General features: G+C 42.8%; 1 protein-coding gene across 4 annotated transcripts in view; it reads left to right on the top strand.

Annotated features, from left to right (window-relative positions):
- The first annotated feature begins 7,612 nt into the window (after nucleotides 1–7,612).
- The window catches only part of LOC139406533 (histone-lysine N-methyltransferase, H3 lysine-79 specific-like), a 41,236-nt gene continuing 27,618 nt past the window's right edge, over nucleotides 7,613–21,230 (top strand). For 3 of the 4 annotated variants that reach the window (XM_071149214.1, XM_071149216.1, XM_071149215.1), the window contains exon 1: nucleotides 7,641–7,951. In XM_071149214.1, the coding sequence (XP_071005315.1) occupies nucleotides 7,871–7,951 (81 nt within the window). In that variant the 5' untranslated portion in view covers nucleotides 7,641–7,870. Of the gene's footprint in view, nucleotides 7,952–21,230 lie in introns of all 4 variants that reach the window. The other variant, XM_071149212.1, reaches the window with a different exon arrangement.

The raw sequence follows: 21,230 nt of genomic DNA, 5'->3' as shown, positions 1-21,230 counted from the left end.
TTCAATTGTTGTGAAGAAGGCTTCAGGGCGCCCAAGAAAGTTCAGCAAGCACCAGGACCATCTCCTAAAGTTGATTCAGCTGCAGGATCGGGGCACCACCAGTACAGAGCTTGCTCAGAAATGTCAGCAGGCAGGCGTGAGTGCATCTGCACGCACAGTGAGGAGAAGACTTTTGGAGGATGGCCTGGTGTCAAGAAGGGCAGCAAAGAAGCCACTTCTCTCCAGGAAAAACATCAGGGACAGACTGATATTCTGCAAAAGGTACAAGGATTGGACTGCTGAGGACTGGGGTAAAGTCATTTTCTCTGATGAATCCCCTTTCCGATTGTTTGGTGCATCCGAAAATAAGCTTGTCTGGAGAAGACAAGGTGAGCGCGACCATCAGTCCTGTGTCATGCCAACAGTAAAGTGTCCTGGGATGCTGGTTGCTTCTCAGCCAAGGGAGTGGGCTCACTCACAATTTTGCCTAAGAACACAGCCATGAATAAAGAATGGTACCAAGACATCCTCCGAGAGCAACTTCTCCCAACCATCCAGGAAAAGTTTGGTTACAAACAATGCCTTTTCCAGCATGATGGAGCACCTTGCCATAAGGCAAAAGTGATAACTAAGTGGCTCGGGGAACAAAACATCAATATCTTGACCATGTTTTGTTATAATCTCCACCCGGCACAGCCAGAAGAGGACTGGCCACCCCACATAGCCTGGTTCCTCTCTAGGTTTCTTCCTAGGTTTTGGCCTTTCTAGGGAGTTTTTCCTAGCCACCGTGCTTCTACACCTGCATTGCTTGCTGTTTGGGGTTTTAGGCTGGGTTTCTGTACAGCACTTTGAGATATCAGCTGATGTACGAAGGGCTATATAAATAAATTTGATTTGATTTGATATTTTGGATCCATGGCCAGGAAACTCCCCAGACCTTAATCTCATTGAGGACTTGTGTTCAAGCCTCAAGAGGCAGGTGACAAAACAAAACCCCACAAATTCTGACAAACTCCAAGCATTGATTATGCAAGAATGGGCTGCCATCAGTCAGGAATGTGGCCCAGAAGTTAATTGACAGCATGCCAGGGCGGATTGCAGAGGTCTTGAAAAAGAAGGGTCAACACTGCAAATATAGACTCTTTTCATCAACTTCATGTAATTGTCAATAAAAGCCTTTGACACTTATGAAATGCTTGTAATTATACTTCAGTATTCCATAGTAACATCTGACAAAAATATCTAAAGACACTGAAGCAGCAAACTTTGTGGAATTAATATTTGTGTCATTCTCAAAACTTTTGGCCATGACTGTACACACTCCCAGGAATGTCATTCATGATAGAGAAGGACAAACTGAATTGCTTGAATTGTGAGGATGACCATACAATGCATTTTCATTATGAGCAAAATCTAGTGGTTTTCTACCCACAGTTACAAAGAAAATGTGAACCATTTAATAAACACAAAAGACCAGCAACATGGATAAAATAGTGTGGTGGCAGTAGCAGGAACAGTGGCATCTAGTGGGCAAAACGTGGTACTTTCCCACTAATTATTACGGTAAATAATGCATCAACTTCAATTCTCTAATTTCTTTGAAAGAAAAAAAAAACATCACCAGATTCACAGGGAATACATTACAAAGGATGAAGAAGCAATAGTCTAAGCAGCAGCTCCACACTACATGTCAGACATAGAGAACTGATACTGTATACTGGATGTTGGGGTGGGATTGGCGTGGGGTGTGTGGGGTCCGTTGGTGGCTTTTGATCATTTCATTGGATTCTCCATGTCTTATTCATTGTTAGATGTAGTTATGGTCCAAATCAGATTAAGGTACTATATTTATTGAAGATTACAAGAATCTTATCAATTAAACGGGCTAATTTGGGTGCAATAAATAAGATTAGGAATGCTAATCTTAACCATTTCTAATTTCAGAAACGATTTCAGAACAATCTGAGATGGTGGCTGTCGAAATCCTCTTTCTTGTGCTTTTTGAGATGTAATGACTCCTATCTCTGTCATTGGGCGTTATCATTCTCTTCCCTATGGAAAGTATACCTTGAGGATCAAAAGGCACTGGGTCAGGGAGGCTATCTCACTGTTGGCTCTCCCTCAATGTAATGCTGTGATATAACAATTTTAAGTCAAATCAATGTTGAGTTGTTAAATCCCAATGTAGACAGACTGTAGATCAGGGGTACTCAACTCTAACAGTACGAGGTCCAGATCCTGCTGCTTTTTGTTCTGATAATTAATTGCACACACCTGGTGTCTCAGGTCTAAATCAGTCCCTGATTAGAGGGGAACAATGAAAAAATGCAGTGGAACGGGCTTCGAGATCTAGAGTCAAGTTTGAGGCCTGTAGATGCTATACACTGAACTACCATGTAAATTGTAATACAGTGAGGCTCACAGTACATCTGAGCATTCAGGATCCAAGCCCTGGAAACCTGCTAACAAAACTGGTTAGTTGTGTCGGATTCGTTAGCTACATCCAAAATACACTGGACTCTGTCCAAGGCCTGGGCTATTGCGGTGGAGGTGGTAAAACTCATTGACTACGGCAGTGGTTTTCAAAGCTCTCTTTGGGGACCCCCAGTTTAACAATTTGGTTGTAGCCCTGAACTACACTAAACATAAATATAAACGAAACATGCAACCATTTAAAAGATTTTACTGAGTTACAGTTACAGAAATCAGTAAATTCAAGTAAATTAATTTGGCCCTAATCCATGGATTTCACATGACTGTGAATACAGATGCATTTGGTGGTCACATATCTTTTTTTTAAAGTTAGGGGAGTGGATAAGAAAACCAGGCAGTATCTGGTGTGACCACCATTTGGCTCATGCAGCGTGACACATCTCCTTGCATAGAGTTGATCAGGCTGATGATTGTGGCCTGTGGAATGTTGTCCCACTCCTCCTCAATGGCTGTGTGAACTTGATGGATATTCCCGGGAACTGGAACACGCTGTCGTACACGTCAAGCCAGACTCTAGAGCATCCCAAACATGTTCAATGGGTGGCATGTCTGGTGAGTATGCAGGCCATGGAAGAACTGGGACATTTTCAGCTTCCAGGAATTGTGTACAGATCCTTGCGACATGGGGCTGTGCATTATCATGATGCCGGTGGATGAATGGCACGACAATGGGCCTCAGGATCTTGTCACGGCATCTCTGTGTATTCAAATTGTCAAAAAATGCAATTGTGTTTGTTGTCCTTAGCTTATGCCTGCCCATACCATAACCGCCACCATGGGGCACTGTTCACAACGTTGACATCTGCAAACCACTCACCCACACAATGCCATCTGCCCAGTACAGTTGAAACTGGGATTAATCCGCACACCTCCAGCGTGCCAGTGCTCATCAAAGGCAAGCCCTTGCCCACTGAAGTCGGCTACTATGCCAAACTGGTCAACACCCTGGTGAGGATGACGAGCACGCAGATGAGCTTCCCTGAGACGGTTTCTGACAGTTTGTGCAGAAATTCTTCGGCTGTGCAAACCCACAGTTTCATCAGCTGTCTGGGTGGCTGGTCTCAGACGTTCCCGCAGGTGAAGAAGTCAGATGTGGAGGTCCTGGGCTGGCATGGTTGCATTTGGTCTGCGGTTCTGAGGCCGGTTGGTTGTACTGCCAAATTCTCTAAAACAACGTTAGAGGCGGCTTATGGTACAGAATTGAACATTAAAATCTCTGGCGACAGCTCTGGTGGACATTCCTGCACACAGCATGCCAATTGCACGCTCCCTCAACAATTGAGACATCTATGGCATTGTGTTGGGTGACAAAACTGCACATTTTAGAGTGGCCTTTTATTGTCCCAAGCACAAGGTGTACCTGTGTAATGATCATGCTGATTAATCAGCTACTTGATATACCATGGATTATTTTGGAAAAGGAGAAATGCTCACTAACGTGGATGTAAACAAATTTGTGCACAAGATTTTTGATAAATAAGCTTTTTGAGCCTATGGAACATTTATGGGATCTTTTATTCAGCTCATGAGATATGGGACCAACACTTTACATGTTGGGTTTATATTTTTGTTCAGTGTAGCTGACCTAATCAAGGGCTTGATAATTAGTTGCTTAGTTGAATCAGGTGTGCTAGCTCTGGAATAATTCAAATACATGACTGGAGGTCCGCTACGAGAGGTTTGAAAACCCCCTGGAAGGCACTATAGCATTCACTTGCGCTACATCGGTTGGCTACATTGGTGGCAGCGATGGGATGCCTATAGGTATTTGTTTACCTTAGAACAATGCCTAGTGACTTCATCAAGAGTTTTTGACCTTCTGTTGTAATGTGCAGTGACAGGTTTGAGCCGCCTACACCCACCCCGAATTTGCTTCAATGGTCAGTTGCTCAATACTTTATTTGGCTTTAATACATTATTGAGTCTTCACATAGGAATTAATAGTGGCAGATGATCAATAGCTTTGTCCATTCATATACAGTCATTGAACTCAAGTTGAAGGTGTTAACTCTCGCAAGGCTGCCGGAACAGACGGCATCCCTAGCCGCGTCCTCAGAGCATGCACAACCCAGTTGGCTGGAGTGTTTAAGGACATATTCAATCTCTCCCTATCCCAGTCTGCTGTCCCCACTTGCTTCAAGATGTCCACCATTGTTCCTGTACCCAAGAAAGCAAAGGTAACTGAACTAAATGACTCTCTTCACTTCTGTCATGAAGTGCTTTGAGAGGCTAGTTAAGGATCATATCACCACTACCTTACCTGACACCGTAGATAGACCCACCTCAATTTGCTTACCGCCCCCAATAGATCCGCAGATGATCCGCACTGCCCTATCCCGTCTGGACAAGAGGAATACCTATGTAAGAATGCTGTTCATTGACTATAGCTCAGCATTCAACACCATAGTACCCTTCAAGCTCACAATTACGCTCCAGGCCCTGGGTCTGAACCCCGCCCTGTGCAACTGGGTCCTGGACTTCCTGATGGGCCGGCCCCCAGGTGGTGAAGGTAGGAAACAACACCTCCAGTCAGCCCCCTCCTATACTCAGTCCCCTCCTGTACTCCCTGTTCCCCCATGACTGTGTGGCCACATACGCCACCAACTCAATCATTAAGTTTGCAGATGACACAACAGTAGTAGGCCTGATTACCAACAATGACGAGACAACCTACAGGGAGGAGGTGAGAGCCCTGGTAATGTCGACAAAACAAAGGAGCTGCTCATGGACTTCAGGAAATAGCAGAGGGAGCATGCTCCTATCCACATCGACGGGACCGCAGTTGAGCAGGTGGAAAGATTCAAGTTCCTCAGCGTACACATCACCGACGGTCCACTGCTCCATCGGAATTGGTCCAACCACGCCGACAGAGTGGTGAAGAAGGTGCAACAGCGTCTCTTCAACCTCAGGAGGCTGAATAAATTTTGATTGGTACCTAAAACCCTCAACTTTTACAGATGCACAATTGAGATCATCCTGTTGGGCTGTATCACCGCCTGGCACGGCAACTGCACCGCCTGCAACCGCAGGGCTCTCCAGAGGGTGGTGCGGTCTGCCCAGCGCATCACCAGTGGCAAACTATCAGCTCTCCAGGGCAACATCCAGCCGAGCCACTGCCTGTTCACTCCACTATCATCCAGAAAGCAAGGTCAGTACAAGTGCATCTAAGCTGGGACCGAGAGACTGGAAAAACAGATTCTATCTCAAGGCCATCAGACTGTTAAATAGCCATCACTAGGCGGCTTCCACCCAGTTACGTAACCCTGCACCTTAGAGGCTACTGCCCTATATACATAAGACTTGAAATTACTGGCCACTTTAATAATGGAACACTAGTCACTTTAATAATGTTTACAAATTTGTGCTTTACTCATCTCATATGTATATACTGTATTCTATTCTACTGTTTTGAGTCTATGCCACTCTGACATTGCTAATCCTAATATTTCTATATTCCTTAATTCCATTATTTTACTTTTAGGTTTGTATGTATTGTTGAGAATTGTTATTGTTGGAGCTAGAAAAAAAGCATTTCGCCTCACCCGCAATAACACCTGCTAAACATGCGTATGTGAGCAATTACCTTTTGATTTGAAGGCCGACTGGGTTACTCCAGGCTGCAATTAGCAACTAAATTATCATTACTTTTTCTGTGTGCGATTTTAAAATAATTGGTTCGAGGAAATACATCTGGTCTATTAGAAGCAATTATTGGTAACATGATTATCTTCAAAACTTTTATTTACAAGAAGATTGACCACGAAGATCGCCATGTTTCGATTCACAATAATGGAGGATCCTGTTTTCTGCTAACAATGCTGCAGTACCATGGTTGGCCTTGAACTCCCTGGCTTCAATGACAGGGAGTTCACCTCTGCTTGAGTTCAATGGCCCAGATTCCGACTGCTCCTACAGTTTTGCTTCGGTACTGCTGTTTAACACGGAGAAGTCAGATTTGAACATTGCTAATAAGATACATTAACCATCACCTTTGTGCTCAAAATATCCATTGAATTATTCAAATCATTGTTGCTGAGGCAGATTTATTTTTTCTATCACTCACAGCCGAGATCAACATTTTCAATTCATACAATGTCTGCCATGAGTTTGGATGACGTGTTGACGTTGTGCGCATTTGACGTTCTTCCATATAAACCGGATGCAACCCGGATATAGCCGGTCCAATCGGCGTATACGAATGTGAGTAGATTACCTTGAAAACAATGTTAAGATATCTTGGGTGCATTCCTCAATTCATTTTATACCGCGGTGGTTAAATTAGTCAATGCGAGGGGGCAGCACTGACCAAGCCTGTAACGTCACTTCCTGGAGTAGCTCAAACGGGTGCATGTTATGGGTGCGTTCCTCTGCCCATTCATTGCTGACACATGCCATCTCTCATATGTTAAAGTATTATGTTAGTCGATGACGTAGCATGCAACCATTGGTTGATGTGTGCAATGTTTGAGCAGGGGACACAACCTTTGTCTCCATGAGAAACCATTTTTAGGGTCATGTCAAACTGGGATACAGCTTTTGTCAAAGTGTGTGTGTGTATATATACAAGTATGACAAAAGCTATATATATATATATACATACATTTTTTTTTGGGGGGGGGGTTAGATAATCCTAACCTCAATTTTGACAAAAACTGTAACCCTTCGAGACAACTAATTTTAATCGACTTAATTTGGCATCAATTCGCTATTGAGTCTAAACATAGGAATGAATGGTGTCACGTGATCAATGGCTTTGTCCATTTATATTATATACAGCCATTGGCTCCTTGATAAACACACTTGACACACTTTCGGTAAATTGAGGAAAGCAAACGACCTCGGTCTGCTCCATCCAAAACATTGTTTTTATTGTTCAATGTCATCACATGCATTGAGTAATCGAGTAAAATGGTATCTCCCGCCAGTTGTCCGTTATTGGTCCCGGGAAATTCTCATTCAAACTGTTTTATACAGAGGAGAATGGTTGGTTGTTTTCGTCATACTCATCTTTCGAAAAGTAACAATCCGGTTGTACAGCCCCGGTAACCGTTGATAGTTACCATTCTCCGACTGCCGCTCCCCCCACATAGACATTAAAACAACCCCCCCCCTGGCGTTTCTGTCCCTTTGGTAGTGACCGATTTTCACGCCGGGCAAGATGGCGGCTGTACTGCCGAGGTGTAGGAGCCGCTCGGCATGAAGTAATTTTTTAACAAATTGATTAAAATCAAACAAATATTTGAACACCGGACTACAGGGAGCGTGTACCACTTACCACGCATTACATTCATCGATATCTAATTGTATATGTTGTGATAAGGATTTATTTCTGACAAAATGATAATTGTAGTAGCTCGCTAAACTAGCTAACGTTAGGAAACGCCGGAGAAAGTGTAGAATGGGAGAAAAGCTAGAACTCAAGCTGAAGTCGCCAGTTGGAGCCGAAGCTGCTGGCTACTCGTGGCCATTACCAGTATACGTGAGTATTTAATTAAACCAACGAAGTTGCCAGTTATAACTTGGCCAACCAAGTGAGGATTAGCTATTCATCTCTTAATGTACCTACCTAGCTGTTGTTAGCTAGCTATGTGTATAGCTACTAGCTTATGTGTTAGCTAAGGTTACATGCACACAGGCCAGACAGACAGACCACAGGGCTAGCCAGAAGCTGTTCGAAGTGGGTATCATTAACGTTATATCCACCGATTCTCAGTGGAGTGTATAGCCAACAATGTGGCTACTGACTGTGCGGAACGCCTTGCTAGTAACTAGATTACTAACGGATTAAAGTATACACATCGTTAGATGGAGCATGACACAAATTACACACGAGAAGCGCTGCACACTTGGCTAGCTAAGTACAGTATGTTAGCTAGTTATAGGTCCCGGTAACTCTCAGAAGTCTAGAAGAAGCTCTCCACCATTTGGTTTCTGTTGGGTCAGTAAGTTAGCTAGGTACTGTAGCTAACTAGTTAAGGTTCAACCACAGAAAGGGTTAGTTATAAATCTATTTGGTTAAACTCGGCTAGCTAGCGTTCTTAACGGCTTTCTTTGACTCGCATTATAGTTCTGAGTAACGTTAAGCATTTATTTAGCTGTTTAGAACGCTAGCTCGCTAACTTTTTATTTTATGCATCTATCCATGATTTTAATGTAACTAGCTACCATGCCATAATTTTGAAGTGAGTCAGAGAGCGATGTTTTAACACCACTGTCATTTGCAATACGTGTAATTCGACTCATGCATGCAAGGAATTTTGCCAGAACTTAAACAATATATTGTACAATATGTTTTTCAAAATATTTTGCTGAAACGTTATTACTACAGTAGCTGGACTTCAAATGACTCTCTACCTGGTGTTCACTGTCTTGTTGATATCTACTGTTACTGTTATTGCACAGAAAGATTGTTGCATACTCCAGTCTGACTGAATTTAGGGTATAGCTGCCAGCTGGAATTGCACCTAAAATCCTGCACTCTTGATGCAATACTGCACTCATGCCAATAGAGTACAATCTGAAGCTATAATTTGCGTTAATATAGCAGAAACACTGCACAATTCCCCACAACTCTAGTCCCTTATATGGATATATAAGTTGCTTTTCCACTAGGTCCAATAAATCAAATAAATAGGGCTTCTGGGTAGTACCATCCCATATGACTCACATGTGTCTCAAATGGTTTGACCAGTTATCCATCCCACTTCTAAAACCAGTTCCACAAATTCAGTGGATTAGCTGACAGACTTGAACTTGAAACCTAGTTTCAACCATAAATGTGAACGTCCAGTACTGTTTTGCAGTATGTAGGTTACTCAAAACATATTTTGGTTAGTGCAGAGGAGACTGCTAACATCCAACCGAAAGGGTGTTAGACAGAAGCCTAATTACAACTATTTTGGGGGACTAGGCTAAGTTTTGGGTGTTCTACGCAAATGCCACTAAATAAACCAGTAGTGTGGGTTGACTGTGGGCAAAGGCCTACTGAATTCCACTTAATTCTTTTTGTTTTTACTTTTGCATGCATGTCATGTGTAGATTAAAAACAGTGAATCATTGCTGTGTGTTATGACCAAGCTTCTCGATCTTCCGTAGATTGCTTTTGTTGTTGCATGCACATACTATGATGCTGTAGTATTTTAACCTATGTGGATCTTACTAGATAGGCTATATGCAAAAACATATTTTCCTAGTGTGTTAAGTTGAGGTCAACCGATTTAAGATTTTTCAACGCCGATACCGATTATTGGAGGACCAAAAAAGCCGATACTGATTTAATCGGCCGATATAAAAATAAATGTATTTGTTATAATGACAATTACAACGATGCTGAATGAACACTTATTTTACTTAATATAATACATCAATAAAATCAATTTAGCCTCAAGTAAATAATGGAACATGTTCAATTTGGTTTAAATAATGCAAAAACAAAATGTTTGAGAAGAAAGTAAAAGTGCAATATGTGCTAACGTTTCAGTTCCTTGCCCAGAACATGAGAACATATGAAAGCTGGTGGTTCCTTTTAACATGAGTCTTCAATATTCCCAGGTAAGAAGTTTTAGGTTGTAGTTATTATAGGACTATTTCCCTCTATACCATTTTGTATTTCATTAACCGTTGACTATTGGATGTTCTTATAGGCACTTGAGTATTGCCAGTGTAACAGTATAGCTTCCGTCCCTCTCCTCGCTCCTCCCTGGGCTCGAACCAGCAACACAACGACAACAGCCACCATCGAAGCAGCGTTACCCATGCAGAGCAAGGGGAACAACTACTAGATGCCTCAGAGCGAGTGACGTTTGAAACGCTATTAGCGCACGCTAACTAGCTAGCCATTTCACTTCGGTTACACCAGCCTCATCTCGGGAGTTGAAAGGCTTGAAGTCATAAACAGCGCAATGCTTGAGACACAACGAAGAGCTGCTGGCAAAACGCAAAGAAAGTGCTGTTTGAATGAATGTTTACGCGCCTGCTTCTGCCTACCACCGCTCAGTCAGATACTTGTATGCTCAGTCAGATTATATCCAACGCAGGACACGCTAGATAATATCTAGTTATATCATCAACCATGTGTAAGAAGTGTAATGCTAGCTAGCAACTTACCTTGGCTTACTGCGTTCGCGTAACAGGCAGTCTCCTTGTGGAGTGCAATGAGAGAGAGGCAGGTCGTTATTACGTTTGACTAGTTAACTGTAAGGTTGCAAGATTGGATCCCCCGAGCGGACAAGGTGAAAATCCGTCATTCTGCCCCTGAACAAGGCACTTAACCCACGGTTCCTAGGCCGTCATTGAAAATAAGAATTTGTTCTTAACTGACTTGCCTAGTTAAATACATGTATTAAAAAATCGGCAAATCGGCACCCAAAAATACAGATTTCTGATTGTTATGAAAACTTGAAATCGGCCCCAATTAATCGGCCATTCCGATTAATCGGTCGACCTCTATTGTTAAGGCAGAGTTGATTGTGTTTGCACCTTGAGTGTGTGCAGCATGCTTTGAACATATTTGTTTTTAGCCGAAGTTCATACTATAGTTTGCCAGATTGTACAAAGGGGAACGAAATGGAAGCAGATGAAATCATTGTGGTTTCTCTGGTGGCTTCAAGTGTGTTTCAGCTGTTTTACTCATTTATAGAAAATTGCGGTAAGACGGTGCTGGGGGGGGACTACCTGAAAGTGTATTTCTCAGAACAGAGGAGTGTTGTCTGTGGCGTGTCTAGTGTTCTGTGTCACACTGGGTAATACCCTTTAACGTCAGAGTTCAGGAACTAAGCAATACTGCTGCTGACGCAATCCTCCACAGTTGGCCCTGGCTGACTTCACTCCCATTACACCAGAGACTGATAACCGGACTGTTGCATGACTGGCATCCTCAGAAAAAGGCAACGCAAACAAATCACTAATATTTTATGTCACATGCTTCATAAACCGTTGTAGATTAACAGGGAAAAATGCTTTCTTTACAGGCCCTTCCCAACAAAGCTGAGAGAATAGTAGAAAAATAACACAATCAATAAATACACAATATGTAATGGTTTGGTGATGGAGCTGCCTCACAACAACTGCTTCTGTGTTATACCATGGAATTGTTGAATACTCGTTTCTAATTGCCTTGAGGGGCATTATTTAAGTGATAATGCCTGAGAAACTGTTGTTTGGAGGATATATACAAGCATGACTGCTTCGAGGGCATTATCACTTTTATACAATGTGTTACCAACATATTCAAATAATTATTGCCATATTTTCATCAACTTTATTTTGATTTCATTCATACAATTTCATCATTCCACAAGATACAGGCCTGACAAATATAGGGTTGCTACCCAAAGAGGCTGGTTGTTCATGCTATCGTTTCAGTTGCCAGGGTACCAGTTTTTGTTATAAATCTATGGACGTGAACAGATTGTTTGTTCTAAATGTTTCGTTGCCGTGGTGGCTGGCACCATTCATATCCCTTTCTAGCTAGCCAACTTTGGCTAACAGTCATGTCAAACAGTGCAACCAGAATAACAGCGAAGTAGCTGCAGTTGTGTTTATTGTAGCAATATGTAACTTTTTGAGCAAGCAATCAAATTCACATAGAAATGATACTTACGGACCTCTCATTTTTACTTGAAAGCAAGTTTAAGAAGCGGTAAATCTGTTCTATGTGCGCTATTTCTATGCTTCCCGTTAAGCACAGAGTTGTGGGGCAGCAGGTAGCCTAGTGGTTAGGGCGTTGGACTAGTAACCGAAAGGTTGCAAGATCAAATCCCCGAACTGACAAGTTAAAAATCTTTCATTCTCCCCCTGAAAAAGGCAGTTAGCCCACTGTTCCTAGGCCGTCATTGAAAATAAGAATTTGTTCTTAACCGACTTGCCTAGTTAAAGGTAAAAAAACAAAACAAACAGTTTGTCTTTTACATTCGGTTTTGTACACCAGCTTCAAAAAGCCGAAACAAGATTATTTTTGGTTATGGAAAATATAGTTCACAGCGGTTTTGATGGTACAATGATACTCTGCACTATACTTGCTTATTTTGTCACATAAACTGAAGTGAGGCAAACTATATTAGTTTTAACCAGGGAATGGCGGAGCTATTTCGGTATAGTGTAAAAAAAAAAAAATGTGGTTGGGGATACATCCATAACAATGCATGAGCTAATGATGTGCAATTTCACCTGGCATAGAACATGTGCTCTCTCTCCAGGCCACTCTTCAGAAGAGAGCCAACTAACACAATCACTTCAAACTGAAGCTGGAATGACAGCATACTTGCTGAATTTTGTGTTTTTTCTATTGACATTTCTGTGTATATATCCAACAAATATTATGCCAGCTTATTGATGATTTTGCCTGGCTGAGAAGCTGCCAGCCTGTCTGTTTCGTCCTAACTCCCAACGCGTTTACCATAGGGGGGCAGAAGATAAGAGCTTTGTAACGCTGGTCTTGATTAGCTGCAGATTCTGCCTGGCTCTTCAGTCTACACATCACAAGCCTGTGGATGTTTCATTGGGGTGGTTTCTTTTTTACAGTTTGATCTATTGAAGAGGACTATGACTAACTCCTGAGCATATTAATGTATAATGGTGCAATATTTTGGTATTCATTGGGATGTATTTTGTTTGTTCATCTTTCTCAGTAATAATGCTTCAGGTCAGGGGTGTCACTCATTCCATAGATGACCTAGTGTCTGCTGGTTTTTGATTTTTCCTTTCAATGAAGATCTAGACAACAAGGTAAGGGGAGTTTCATACTAATCAGTGTCTTTTTAATTCATAAAGTCCAAGGGAGGAGCGGAAACCCACATACTCAGCCCTCCGTGGAATGAGTTTGACACGTGCTTTAGGCCCAGTGCTCCTGCCCAGCCAAAATATGCTGTACATCATACATATTCCAGTACTTCTGACCATTACTCCACTCCCCCCACAGACGGAACGTGCACTGTTCTGTTGTTCACTGCACAACATGATAGTAATATATGCTGCCTTCCTGTCTCCCCACGCTGAAGCTGCTATCAATCACATGCTTAAACGCTCATTCTCTCACTGTCACCATCTGCGGATTTAAATTTGTAACTGCGTTCATATGAGGAACAGCTCTTGTGCTGCAGAGCCCTTTGTTAAATTATTTTCTTAGCTCTAACTAAAGCCAGAATGCTTTCGCACAAGACTGTATTCGAATCGATGTCATCTTTCTTATTTTGTGTTGTCAGATGTGTGTTTCTTCCAGTATTTCTACCTGTGTTAAAGTGAAACTAACAAGCCATCAATGAATTAAGAAGCACTCCTTGGGCCAACGTGACCTGTGGTGTTATCAGGGAAGATCAAGCATACAGGCATATTAAGGCAGTTCTGCCTAAGAGCTAGACTGATGGATGGGTTGATGAATCAGTTTTTCTCTGTGGTAATATCGCTGCTGCACCTGGTTAGCTATTTGTTCATTGGTCATGAGTAATGCGTAGTGGAGCGGTATTATTCCCTGTCAGTGCGTCATGGTGAGGTAACGACAGAATGAAAAGGCGGGGAAGGTAGTGAGTGGTTGAGTCAGTTCCTTCATCGTGCCCACAACAGGGGGCTAGGAGGGGAAGAGAAGATGATTGGCTGTTAGAGTGCCTCTCAGGCGTCACACGCATTCTTTCTCTAAGCCAGCGTTTATTTTTAGAAGCAGCGCTGGTGTTGCTGCGTGCTGTCTGTGTGTGAGCAGCAGGAACTCCCCCCTCTCTCGCCGCCTCCACACACCCACACTGTGAAGAGGCTGATTTGTATGTGCACACGCGGCCTGTCTGGGACCAGCATATTAACCCGTCACAAAATTGTAGCACAGTAAGCTCATTGGAGCCCTCTAATTTTTGCTGCATGTACAGTGCCTTCAAAATATACATACCCCTTGACTGTCTTCACATTTTGTTGTTACAGCCTGAATTCAAAATGGATTTAATAGATTTCTAATCCAGCTTTTATTTTATTTTTTTACTTGCCAAGTCAGTTAAGAAATTTGTATTTACAATGACGGCCTACCCCGGTCAAACCCTCCCCTAACCCGGACGACGATGGGCCAATTGTGTACTGTCCTATGAGACTCTCGATTACTGCCGGAACCCGGGTCTGTAGTGACGCGATGCAGTGCCTTAGACCGCTGCGCCACTCAGGATCCCTACATACAATACCCCATAATGACAGTGAAAACATGTTTCTAGAAATATTGAAATGTGTAAATGAGATTTCTTTAAGTATTCACACCCCTGAGTCAATACTTTTGTAGAAGCACCTTCGGCAATGATTACAGCTGTGAGTTTTTCTGGGTAAATCACTAAGCGCTTTCCACACCTGGATTGTGCAACATTTGCCTTTAAAATTTGTTTTTATTCTTCATGCTCTGTCAAATTGTTTGTTGATCATTGCTAGACAAACCATTTTCAGGTCTTGCCATAGATTTTGAAGTAGATTTAAGTCAACTGTAACTCAGCCACTGAGGAACATTCACTGTCTTCTTGTTAAACAACTCCTGTGTCGATTTGGTCTTGTGTTTTAGGTTAATTCACCTCCGTGTCTTGTGGAAAGTAGATTTTCCTCTGATTTTGCCTGTGCTTAGCTCAGTTTTTTTATTTTTTATCGTGAAACTTCCTAGTCCTTGCCGATGACATACATGTACGTAACATGATGCCTCCATCTTCATGCTTGAAAATATGAAGTGGCACTCAGTGATTTGTTGTGTTGGATTTCCCCTAAACATAACATTTTCAGGACATGAAGTTAATTTCTTTGCCATATTTGCTGCCGTTTTTAGAATATATTTTTATTCTGTACAGGCTTCTCCATTTTCGCTATGTCAATTTAGATTATTGTGGAGTAACTAAAATGTTGTTCTCAGTTTCTATCACAGCCATTAAACTGTTTTAAAGTCACTATTCGCCTCATGGTGAAGTCACTAAACGGTTTCCTTCCTCTCCGGCAACTGAGTTAGGAATGAAGCCTGTATCTTCTTAGTGACTGGATGGTGTATCAATACACCCAAAGTGTAATTAATTACTTCACCATTCTGTAAGGAATATTCAATGTCTATCTGAATTTTTACCCCTCTACTGATAGGTGGCCTTATTTTCAAGGCATTGGAAAAACCTCCCTGGTCTTTGGTTGAATCTTTTTTTTTAATTCACTGCTCGACTGTGGGACCTTTACAGATAATCAATCGTATGTGTGAGGTACAGAGATGAGGTTGTCATTCAAAAATCATGTTAAACACTATTGTACAAAAGCTGAAGAACATGCGCACATCCAGGTGCTGGAGTTGTAGGCAAACTAATGGAAAACGGAGGAAAACGCTGCTCATTGTCCCAGGTGCTTTTATTTATAACATTTCGACCCTTAGGTCTTCATGGGGCATCTATATCCCAGACGGGTGGAAGGTCCTATACAGTGCCTTAAAGTATTCAGATCCCTTGAATTTTTCCACATTTTGTTATGTTACTGCCTTACTCTAAAATGGATTGAATACATAAAACATCCTCGTCAATCTACACCCAATACCCCAGAATGACACAGCCAAAAAAGGTTTTTAGAAATGTTTGCAAATGTATTTAAAATGAACTGATACCTTATTTACACAAGTATTCAGACCCTTTGAGACTCTAAATTGAGCTCAAGTGGTCATCCTTGATGTTCCTACAACTTGATTTGGAATCCACCTGTGGTAAATTCAATTGATTGGACATGATTTGGAAAGGCACACCTGTCTATATAATGTCCTATAGCTGAAAATGCATGTCAGTGCAAAAGCCAAGCCATGAGGTTGAAAGAGCTTAGACATGATTGTGTCGCGGCATTTCTGCAGCATTTGAAGGTCCCCAAGAACACAATGGCCGCCGTCATTCTTAAATGGAAGAAGTTTGGAACCACCAAGACTCTTCCTAGAGCTGGCTGCCTGGCCAAACTGGGCATTCGGGGAAGGAGCCAGAAGGTAGAGCCAGAAGGTAGAGCCAGAAGGTAGAGCCAGAAGGTAGAGCCAGAAGGTAGAGCCAGAAGGTAGAGCCAGAAGGTAGAGCCAGAAGGTAGAGCCAGGTAGAGCCAGAAGCTAGAACCAGTTTACTGGCTAACGTTAGTATTCAGCTAACCACGGTTTGTGGTCATCAGCTATCCTTAGGCTCAAATCTATCGGCAGTTTTGTACAACGCGACTCAGACCAGAACATACCGGACCTATTTTTCTCTCCATATCCCCGGATTTCAACCGCAAGCTCTGGACATTTACACATGGATCTCGCAGCTAGCTAGCTGCTATCTGTGTGACTATTGGCTTACGTCAATCCCGGAGCAAACATCAATTATTCCGGAGCTAGCCAGCTGAAGCATTCCATCAGCCTCTCCTGGGCTGCAATCACCTACCCGGACCCGTTTTACTGCCAATGCGGAGCCCCACCGGGCCTTCACGACTGGACTACCGACGTTATCTGCCTGAGGGAGTTATCCAACTGGCCCCTCCGTCACGGCGTGACCTGAACGCCCATCTGCGGCCCGCTAATCGTTAGCGGTCTTATCGGCTGCTTTCTGAAAAAGTCTGTCGGACAATTTTTCTTGGGTCACTATCTATTTTGCCAATTGGATTGATCCCCTCTACCACACGGAACCCCACTAATCTACCAACGGAAACGCATGAGGTGGCTAAAAACAGACCTACATCCTGTGCTAGCTTGCTACCTATGGCCCGGCTAGCTGTCTGAATCGCCGTGACCCCAACCAACCTCACTACTCACTGGACCCTTTTCATCACTCGACTAAGCATGCCTCTCCTTGTCCATTGCTGTTCTGGTTAGTGTTTATTGGCTTATTTCACTGTAGAGCCTCTAGCCCTGCTCACTAGACCTTATCCAACCTTTTCAGTTCCACCACCCACACATGTGATGTCATCACCTGGTTTCAATGATGTTTCTAGAGAGACTCTCTCATCACTCAATACCTAGGTTTACCTCCACTGTATTCACATCCTACCATACCTTTGTCTGTACATTATACCTTGAAGCTATTTTATCGCCCCCAGGAACCTCATTTTACTCTCTGTTCTAGACGACCAATTCTCATAGCTTTTAGCCGTACCCTTATCCTACTCCTCTGTTCCTCTGGTGATGTAGAGGTGAATCCAGGCCCTGCAGTGCCTAGCTCCACTCCTATTCCCCAGGCGCTCTCTTTTGATGACTTCTGTAACCGTAATAGCCTTAATTTCATGCATGTTAACATCAGAAGCCTCCTCCCTAACTTTGTTTTATTCAATGCTTTAGCACACTCTGCCAACCCGGATGTTCTAGCCGTGTCTGAATCCTGGCTTAGGAAGACCACCAAAAATTCTGACATTTTCATCCCTAACTACAACATTTTCAGACAAGATAGAACTGCCGAATGGGGCGGTGTTGCAATCTACTGCAAAGATGGCCTGCAGAGTTCTGTCCTACTATCCAGGTCTGTACCCAAACAATTTGAACTTCTACTTTTAGAAATCCACCTCTCTAAAAACAACTCTCCCACCGTTGCCGCCTGCTATAGACCACCCTCTGCCCCCAGCTGTGCTCTGGACACCATATGTGAACTGATTGCCCCCCATCCATCTTCAAAGCTCGTGCTGCTAGGCGACCTAAACTGGAACATGCTTAACAACCCAGCCATCCTACAATCTAAGATTGATACCCTCAATCTCACACAAATGATCAATGAACCTACCAGGTACCACCCCAAAGCCGTAAACACGGGCACCCTCATAGATATCATCCTAACCAACTTGCCCTCCAAATACCTCTGCTGTTTTCAACCAAGATCTCAGCGATCACTGCCTCATTGCCTGCATCCGTATGGGTCAGAGGTCAAACAACCTCCGCTCATCACTGTCAAACGCTCCCTGAAACACTTCAGCGAGCAGGCCTTTCTAATCGACCTGGCCGGGGTATCCTCTAAGGATATTGATCTCATCCCGTCAGTAGAGGATGCCTGGTTATTAAAAAAATAAATAAATGCCTTCCTCACCATCTTAAATAAGCATGCCCCGTTCAAGAAATGTAGAACCATGTACAGATATAGCCCTTGGTTCTCTCCGGACCTGACTGCCCTTAACCAACACACAAACATCCTATGGCATTTTGCATTAGCATCGAACAGCCCCCGTGATATGCAACTTTTCAGGGAAGCTAGAAACCAATATACACTGGCAGTTAGAAAAGCCAAGGCTAGCTTTTGCTTCCTGCAACACAAACTCAAAAAAGTTATAGGACACTGTAAAGTTCATGGGGGAAAAAGAACACCTCCTCCCAGCTGCCCACTGCACTGAAGATAGGAAACACTGTCACCACCGATAAATCTACTATAATTGAGAATTTCAATAAGCATTTTTCTACGGCTGGCCATGCTTTCCACCTGGCTACCCCGGTCAACAGCATTGCACCCCCCACAGCAACTCGCCCAAGCCTTCCCCATTTCTCTTTCTCCCAAATCCAGTCCACTGATGTTCTGAAAGAGCTGCAAAATCTGGACCCCTACAAATCGGCCGGGCTAGACAATCTGGACCCTTTTTAAAAATGATCTACCGAAATTGTTACCACCCCAATTACTAGCCTGTTCAACCTCTTTTTCGTGTCGTCTGAGATTCCCAAAGATTGGAATGCAGCTGCGGTCATCCCCCTCTTCAAAGGGGAGGACACTCTTGACCCAAACTGCTACAGACCTAAATCTATCCTACCCTACCTTTTCTAAGGTCTTTGAAAGCCAAGTCATCAAACAGATTACTGACCATTTCGAATCCCTCCATACCTTCTCCGCTATGTAATCTGGCTTCAGAGCTGGTCATGGGTGCACCTCAGCCACGCTCAAGGTCCTAAACAATATCTTAACCGCCATCGATAAGAAACAATACTGTGCAGCCATATTCATTGACCTGGCCAAGGCTTTCGACTCTCAATCACCACATCCTCATCAGCAGGTTCGACAGCCTTGGTTTCTCAAATGATTGCCTCGCCTGGTTCACCAACTACTTCGCTGACTAAAGAGCCATTCTGTTGAAACACTGTGCGATGTTTAACAGTGAGAATTGCAGAATGGTGACCTTACTAAATGACAGTTTAACTGTTTGATATTAGATTGCGTCTTGTGTAAATATTTTCTGTCTGGATTTTAATGATTTGTATGTCAAATCGGATGTTCTGTTGTCCGGGCCTCTAACAGGGTTCAATTCTTGGACCGACTCTTCTCTGTATACGTCAATGATGTCGCTCTTGCTGCTGGTGAGTCTCTGATCCACCTCTACGCAGATGATACCATTCTGTATTCTTCTGGCCCTTCTTTGGACACTGTGTTAAAACCTCTTGGAACTACCCATCCCGGTTCCGGGAGAATTGGCATCAACTACACTAATTAGCATAGCGCAACGGTCAAAAAATATTACTAGAAAATATTCATGAAATCACAAGTGAAATATAGTGAAACACAGCCTTTTGTTATTCACCCTGTCATCTCAGATTTTGAAATTATGCTTTACAGCCAAAGCAAGACAAGCGTTTGTAAGTTTATTGATAGCCTAGCATAGCATTATGTCCAGCTAGCAGCAGGAAGCTTGGTCACAAATCAGAAAAGCAATCAAATTAACTGTTTACCTTTGATGTTCGGATGTTTTCACTGACGAGACTCCGTTAGACAGCAAATGTTCCTTTTGTTCCATAAAGATTATTTTTATACCCCAAAATCCTCCGTTTGCTTGTCACATTATGTACAGAAATCCACCGGAAATAGCGGCCACGACAACGCCGGGGGGAAAAAAAACAAAATTATGTGAATAATATCGACAAACATAGCAAACGTTTTTTATAATCAATCCTCAAGGTGTTTTTCAAATATCTATTCGATAATATATCAACCGGGACAATTGGCTTTTCAGTAGGAGCGAGAGGAAAAATGACTACCTCTGTCTTTTACGCAAGAATCACTCAGATCCCTCAGCTGGCCACTTACGCAATGTAGTCGTTTACACTCATTCTTCAACATAAAGGTGTGAAACTACGTCACAATGCTGTAGACACCTTAGGAAATACGTAGAAAAAGGATTCTGGTTGATATCCCTTTCAGTGACCAATAGGGGTGCATAGGAACACAACGGTTTCAAAACATCAGTCACTTCCTGATTGGATTTTTCTTAGGCTTTCGCCTGCAATATCAGTTCTGTTAAACTCACAGACAATATTTTTACAGTTTTGGAAACTGAGTTTTCTATCTTAAGCTGTCAATTATATGCATATTCTAGCATCTGGTCCTGATAAATAGGTGGTTTACTTTGGGAACGTTATTTTCCCCAAAATAAAAATAGTGCCCCCTAGTTTCAAGAGGTTTTAACAACCCTCCAAGTGAGCTTCAATGCCTTACAACTCTCCTTCTGTTGCCTCAATTGCTCTTGAATACAAGTAAAACTAAATGTCACCAAAGCCCCATGCTCTTCAACCGATCGCTGCCTGCACCTGTCCAACATCACTACTCTGGACGGCTCTGACTTAGAATATGTGGACAACTACAAATACCTAGGTGTCTGGTTAGACTGTAAACTCGCCTTCCAGACTCACATCAAACATCTCCAATCCAAAGTTAAATCTAGAATTGGCTTCCTATTTCGCAACAAAGCATCCGTCACTCATGCTGCCAAACATACCCTTGTAAAACTGACCATCCTACCGATCCTCGACTTCGGCGATGTCATTTACAAAATTGCCTCCAATACCCTACTCAATAAACTGGATGCAGTCTATCACA

Source organism: Oncorhynchus clarkii, chromosome 4 (genome assembly GCF_045791955.1).
Source record: "Oncorhynchus clarkii lewisi isolate Uvic-CL-2024 chromosome 4, UVic_Ocla_1.0, whole genome shotgun sequence".
Classification (NCBI taxonomy): domain Eukaryota; kingdom Metazoa; phylum Chordata; class Actinopteri; order Salmoniformes; family Salmonidae; genus Oncorhynchus; species Oncorhynchus clarkii.
This window is presented reverse-complemented; position numbering and strand designations above follow the sequence as displayed.